Source organism: Akebia trifoliata, chromosome 3 (assembly GCF_017979445.1).
Source record: "Akebia trifoliata isolate Shusen 1 chromosome 3, ASM1797944v1, whole genome shotgun sequence".
Classification (NCBI taxonomy): domain Eukaryota; kingdom Viridiplantae; phylum Streptophyta; class Magnoliopsida; order Ranunculales; family Lardizabalaceae; genus Akebia; species Akebia trifoliata.
In genome coordinates this window covers 42150354-42157333 of record NC_141377.1, presented here as the reverse complement: position 1 = coordinate 42157333, position 6980 = coordinate 42150354, and the positions used below count along the sequence as shown (strand labels likewise).

Here is a 6980-nt window from a genome sequence, read left to right as displayed (position 1 = left end):
TTACCTATATATAGAGTTATCTGCGCGTTTCATGATAGTCTCAAAAAATCTGGTCGAACGGGGAAGGTAGGAAGTTGTCAATCTTTGAAAAGTAATAAGTAAAAAAAAAACATATCTTGGTGGGCCTGACCTAGACTAGTCAAAATGGATTTTTTTTCCTCGTAGTCGTAGAAAACGGACCCCTCTTGAGCCTATTTTTCCCTGGCAATTAACAACAAGAATTTGTTTGCTTAAAAACTTTTTCCTCACAAAGCTCTCTTTGCGTGACACGTGAAGCTTAATGAGGATAATGTGATTCGTCGATCCCAGATATTGTCAGATCCGTGAGGAAGAAGTTTCCTTATCAATGGTTTAAATTTTGAAGTTCGTTGAACGTCTTTTTTTCAACCTTCAATCAAACTTAAATGTGATCTAGTCAATGAATTCTAACGGATTGAGTTTTTTTTTCCCTTCATAAATCATAATGATAGTCTAAAAAAATTTGATCGAAAGGGGTATGTAGGAAGTTGACATCTTTGAAAAGTAATATGTAAGAAAAAAAACATTTCTTGGTCGACCTTGACTTAGACTAGTCAAAATGGATCTTTCTATCCTCGTAGTCGTAGAAGATGGTCCCCACTTATTATGAATTATTTTGTTGTTGTCTGTTGAGCCTTTTTTTCCTGGCACTTATCAACAAGAATTTCTTCCCTCCCAAAGCTCTCCTTACGTGACACGTGAAGCCTAATGACATAGAGGATTATGTGATTCTTTCAAACCTTTAATGATCTAGTAAATGAATCTTACAAGATTGAATTTTTTTCTATAATGACAGAAAAGTGTTTGGAGAGTGCTACTGGAAAAATACGTTGCAAAGGATCTACCACCATTTATTAGCAATAAGATTGATTGCGCCGTGCAAAAGAAAAAAAACATTTACTTTTGAAAAGAGTCGTGATAATCTAACTTTTTTTTTAGATGCCCCCATCACAAAATCATAGATCCTTTTCTTTAGAATACACAAGAAAAAGATTTATGATTCTATAACTGCCATGTCGAGGAGAGTCTAAAAAAGAAAATTAGATTATCATTAGTCTTCGAAAAAAAAAAAAAAAAACTAGTGATAGAATGACAGGCTGATACACATGCAGTCTTTACCGAAGAAGATCCTCTGCAACACACTTTAAATGGTTGAGACAACATCACATCAAAATAAAAATTAGATCTCACACTTATAATCAGGGAGTTCTGTAACCATTCATTTTTAAAGACATGGGTTTGCATTAGAAAACTTGTTTTTTAATTTAAATCAAATTTAAGTCATTATCACAAGAGACTAAGATGTTAATTTTTTTTTTTTTTAAACCTCTCAATTGTTTAAAGTGTGCTACATGATTGCTGTAGGAACCGTGCATGTGCTACAAAAGATCCACTTCAGATCTGTACATGGTTGACATGGTAAGTGCACAAAACCTTAGATCTTTTTCCTGGTGTATCCTGAAGAAAAGGAAAAAATTCTGAAACAAGTAGGCCGCTTTAAAATCTTGAAGCAACTCTCTCCATTGGATTACATGTGGCATTCCAAATTTTATTGAAAATGTAGGGGAGTGAAATAAATACAAATCACCACATGTATCATAAGGAGGAGGGTTCCTTCAAAATTTTGAAGCGGCCTAACCACTTCAAAGTCAGACTACGAAGAAAAAGATCTATGGTTTTGTGCACTTGCCACATCAACCACGTACGTGCGCTAGCGTAGCATTTAATCACCACTCTTTGAAAAATGCTAGCCTCAACCCGGCTATCCATCAAGAGAAAAAAGTGTTGCTCACAAAAGTTTTGCTCATAGCACTTAGGCTTAAGAATTTTAATTAAAGTTTTGCCATAGATACTCTAAATTATACTTATTCTCACACTATATATGTATCTATGGCATAGAGCTGAAACACAATGCCACATTCCCTATACACCCAAACACTAGACATGTCTCCTCTGCATCTTGTGCTCTCTTCTCTCCTATTGTTCGCTCTCGATCCAATCCAAGCCATCCAATATAAAGTACTCTTTGATAATGCTACTGGAACACCTGGTGGCATCCGATTCGAAAATGAGATCGGTCAATCTTACAGTGAGGAGATACTTCAATTTGCCTCAGAGTTCATATGGGAAACCTTCCAACAAGGAGAAAGTGACAGGAAGAGAATAGATGAGGTGACTATGGTTGTCCAGAACATGGACGGGATCGCTTACACTAATTATAACAATATACATTTAAGCACTGAGTATGTTGCAAATTATTTGGGGGATGTAAGAATAGAAGTAATTGGAATTCTTTATCATGAGACCACACACATCTGGCAATGGTATGGGAACGACAAGGCACCAACGGGTTTGACTGAAGGGATAGCTGATTTTATAAGTTGAAGGCGGGGTTGGTTCCTTCACATTGGGCCGGAAGAAGAGCTGGAAAAAGTTTGGATGAAGGGTACGTTACCTCATTCTTTCTTGATTATTGCAATTGTTTGAAGGATGGCTTTGTGGCGTCTCTCAATCGTCTTATGAAAGATAGTTATAGCAATGAGTTCTTTGTCAAGTTGCTTGGAGAGACTATGAATGAATTGTGGGAGGATTACAAGTCTAAGTATGGGAGTTAACAGGGTTTATAGTTTTGTGCTAAATAAAATTTTTTTTTTGTTTTTTTTTAATATAATTGTTTTAGGTGGTGGTTTTAATTTGGAAAAAAATAAACATTTATAGACAGTACCTTCCAAAAATTCTTCCTCAAGTTAGATGCGACCATGTGATCTAACAATAATTATCCTGAAAATTGAGTGAGCCAAATACATAAACTACTCAATTTATTAAATAATTGCTTGAAGTTTATCGTTTAGAAAGTTTCCTTTCCTTCAAGGTTTATTAGTGTTAAGATGACCGACTTACCTTCATTGAGAGGGAAAAGACCAAAGAGGAGTCAAGTTGATGGCTCTGATATCTTGAGAAATCAGAGTATTGGATAAAATCCTCTTGTTTTCTTAAGATGATTCTATATTGATTTATAGTACAACATGAGATTGATTTGAGAGAGATTTTCTCTCAATTACAGAATATATGTCTATTCAAAAGCTAACTATAAATGATTGATATATTCCTAGGATATTCTGGTGTCAAAAGAATCAATCAACTAAGGTAAGTCGGTCATCTCAACAATTAGCATTTTGTTTGATTGAGCATCTCTCTTCTTGTAAGTTTCCTTTTAGACTCTAGTTATTTGAATCATAGTTCAGCATTTTTCTTGCTTTAATACTTGAAAATTGAACTTGAATGTTCCATGTAGTCAAATAAAAAACTTGCAAATCAGCCAGTTCGGTAGAATAAATGAGGGTATATCCTTCTAGAAATTGAAGTAGATGGCTTGAAGATGAAGTTGAACATGTTTAAGAGCTTGAAGAGAGATTTTTTTAGTAGAGGATAAACTTCTAAGAACTAAATTTGTTGAATGGTCTTTGGAAATGGATGACATAATATGATCCGATGCCACATGACAAACTTCTAAGAACTTTATAAAAAACAATTTTAGTTACTTTGCACCGTTGAATTTTAGTTTTGAATTTGGGTATTTGATAGCCGTCCATTTTTAAGGACTTGGATCAAGCTCAAAAATGATTTCATCTTTTTTTTCTTTTAATTTTCATTTTTCAATCTAAAATTTTCAATGAAATATAAAAGGTTGTAGTGTTGGATTTCCAAAGTGGTAATCCGTGTGGACCCAAAGACCCTTGGTAAGATTTGAAATCTACTAAGTTGGTCCAGGTAGCTTGACTCTCTTTTTAATTATGTGCTAGCTAGGTTTTCTGTGGTTTGAAAATTCTGGGGACTGGGGGCATTTCTAATATTTATCAAAAGAGTCGTGATAATCTGATGCTCCTTTTTACAGACACTCCCATCACAGAACAATAGATCCTTTTCTTTGGGATACACAAGCAAAAGATTTATGGTTATGTAACTGCCATGTCACGAGGGAAAAGGGGCATCTGAAAAAAGAGAGCGTCAGATTATCATTGTACTTATAATAACATAAGAGAATGTCAAGATTAACTTATTTCCAAACTATTCAAATGCGTGCATGACATCTCTTTGAAAATTCAGGGCATCTCCAACATTTACCAAAATTTATGAGGAGTATATCAGAATTATTAAATAAATAAATAAAATCAGTGTGGGCTATAGCCCCCACTCGGCCCTATGTAGTTCCACCCCTGCAATTGGTCCACAATTCTAAACCAATTAATGGGTTTAGAAATAATATGATCAGAGAGATCATATGACTTTATTCATTTTATGATCTAATATTTTGGTTCCAACTCCAGAATTTTATTACTGCAGGAACATCAAGCTTGAGTTGCTTGAACATGGCATGCACCCATAATATCATCCATAAAGCACACAGTGGAATTTGCTAATTAATCCCATGTTTAAGTTCTATTTTTGAGAAATGAAGTTGTCAACTTAGCTTGCCATTTTCACCTTCTAATTACTCAGCCACTAATCTTGCTTGCCTAGCAAAAGATTTCAAATAAAAAAAGATTATCATAGTGAGCCTTGTAATCCCTCAATAGTTGATCGACAGTCTTCCCTAGCAGGTCCTGAAAGAAGTTGACACTGTAGCTGGTCTTCATTTTTTCATTGATATCAGCAACAAATCCATCTCTCAGACTGTTACAGTAGTCCAGGAATCGTGCAGTTACATCGAACCCTTGGTCCCACTGATCACCTCCTCCAGGTTGTATCCAGTGTGATTGTGCATACATAGCCTTCAACCTTATATAATCAGTAATCCCCTCAAGCAAAGCCTCTGGGGTTTGCCAGTTTCCATTCCACTGCCACATGTGTGTCATCTCGTGGTAAGATTATCCCTGTGATCTCCCTCTTTATGTCACCTGGGTAACCTGCAATGTAGCTGGCACTCAGGTGGATCTCGTTGGTGGTAGTATACGACATACCATCCATGGCATCCACGAACAAGCTTACGTGTTGCACTTTCTTTGTATCAGCCTCGGTCGCCTGTCGGAAGATTTGCAAGATGAATGAGGAGGCAGATTCCATTGTTTGTCTAACGTATTCAATACCGATGTCATTAGTGAACCGTATTCATATTGGACTGCATTTAGTCCTTGCAGGGCTGCCAGGACCAGTAGAGAAGATGGAAAATACATCAGGTGAACCATTTCTTTTTTTATGATAACAGTTTCTTCAAGGGGTAGCATATGTCAAGAGTGTGTTTGCAGCTTTATGATGGTCTCAAAGTCAAGTTAAAAGAATAAAGTATAAAATCAACCTTTGAAATTTACTATGAACAACAATTTTGCTTGACCAGGTCCAGTAGATCTAGAGAAGATGGAAAAAGCCTCGGGTGAGCCATGTCTCTCTTCATGATCCAGTTTCTTCAAGGGGTAGGCATGTCAAGAGTACCGTGCATACACAACAATGTTACCCCAACACGCTTTACGATAATTTCAAAAGTCAAGTTAAAAGAAGAAAAATATGAAGTCAACCTGAAAATTGAGTACGGAGAAGAACAATTTTGCTTGACCTGGGCGGTCTTCTTTGATCTCCATTTTATTATCAAGAATAATGAAGAATGAACAAGTAAATCTACTCTGCTGATCTTTTTCTTGTGTAACCCGAAGAACAAATCTATGGTTCTGTACCCTTACCATGTCAACCAGGTACAAACCCTAGGTATGATTTGTCATGTGCATTCATCACGACTCTATTATCAATCTTTATTCTTTACCTATCAAATATATATGAATAATGATTTTTAGACACCCCCACCCCACGCTTCATCATAGAACCATAGAACCGTAAATCATTTACCTTGGGATATATAGAATCATAAATCTTTTTCTTTTCTATCCCAAGGCAAATGATTTATAGTTGTATGATGGGGGTGTCATATTATCACAACTCAATATATACATTAGAAGGGTAAAAATAAGTGTTATGATTTTCTAACTTGAAAATTTTCACTTGGTCTGTACCTAATTAATGAGGTAGGGGAACAGATCCTTAGATCTTTTTCTTTGGGATACAAAAGAAAAGATCAATGGTTCTGTGCCTTTGCCACGTTAGCCAAGTTCAAACTGAGTGAAAATTTTAGAGTCAAAAAATCATTAGCCAGAAAATAATTTTGGAGTCACATGGAATTCCAAATCCATTTTGGAATAATTGATTTGGGAAGATTCTATTTTAATGAGATATAACTCCAAATCAGATCCCATATAAGAGGTGGATATTTCTTATTATTTGCTATTTTAAGGAGGATTCATAATTGTCTATTTAAAGATGTCATGTAAAATGAAGGGGAAAATAAAAATTGATGGAAGGAGGAAACCATATAATAAGGGAGAAAATTGATTTAGATAGGAGAGGGAAAATTTGTAATGAAGTCGGGATGTAAAGAAGAGAGAATTTTGTATTGGTGAGGAGATTGTGTTATTGAAGAGGTATTTTAGTGAACCACGTGCCCGGGAAGGTAGTCCATGATTTTGCGACAAATCCCATCAATAAATTTCCATGTGTTCATTTTTTCTTTTCTATTTCATTATTTGTGATTGTCGTTCCATCTTTCATCACATGGTATTTTATTTGAATCGAAAAATTAAATATGTCATGTGCATGATCTCACGAGGATGTCAACATCATCCACTATATTCACTTTAATTCCAATAATACTCCTACCCATTTTGTAGACAGATAAAGGTAACGTTAGACTTTTACATATGTTTTAATAAATGTATTTAACATTTTGACATTAATTGCTCAAGTATTTATTAAAATAAGACATTTAAATTTAAATATCAAAACATCTTTAACATTTATTATTTAAAAGATCAATATATCATAATCTTTTTTATTAAAAGATAAAATTAATATGAAAATTGAGTCTGTCTAGTCTTAGTAAATTAGCAAGGATTTCACTCTTACTAAGGATCTTTGGG

At 34.9% G+C, this 6980-nt stretch overlaps 1 protein-coding gene and 1 pseudogene across 1 annotated transcript; one reads left to right on the top strand and one right to left on the bottom strand.

The window, feature by feature from the left end:
• Positions 1-1962: 1962 nt before the first annotated feature.
• LOC147407073 (uncharacterized) lies at positions 1963-2633 on the top strand. The gene is made up of 2 exons (XM_086432585.1): positions 1963-2286; positions 2508-2633. The coding sequence occupies exons 1-2, from the start codon at positions 1963-1965 to the stop codon at positions 2631-2633; spliced, it is 450 nt and encodes a 149-aa protein (XP_086288711.1).
• A 1902-nt stretch (positions 2634-4535) lies between these two features.
• On the bottom strand, positions 4536-5204 carry LOC147407072 (uncharacterized; annotated as a pseudogene).
• Positions 5205-6980: the final 1776 nt, after the last annotated feature.

Bases quoted from the DNA above. Each gene is read 5' to 3' on its own strand.
- LOC147407073 (XM_086432585.1), top strand. From the start codon at position 1,963: ATGTCTCCTCTGCATCTTGTGCTCTCTTCTCTCCTATTGTTCGCTCTC. The intron at 2,287-2,507 runs GTAAGAATAGAA...AATTGTTTGAAG, and splicing joins TTGCAAATTATTTGGGGGAT to GATGGCTTTGTGGCGTCTCT.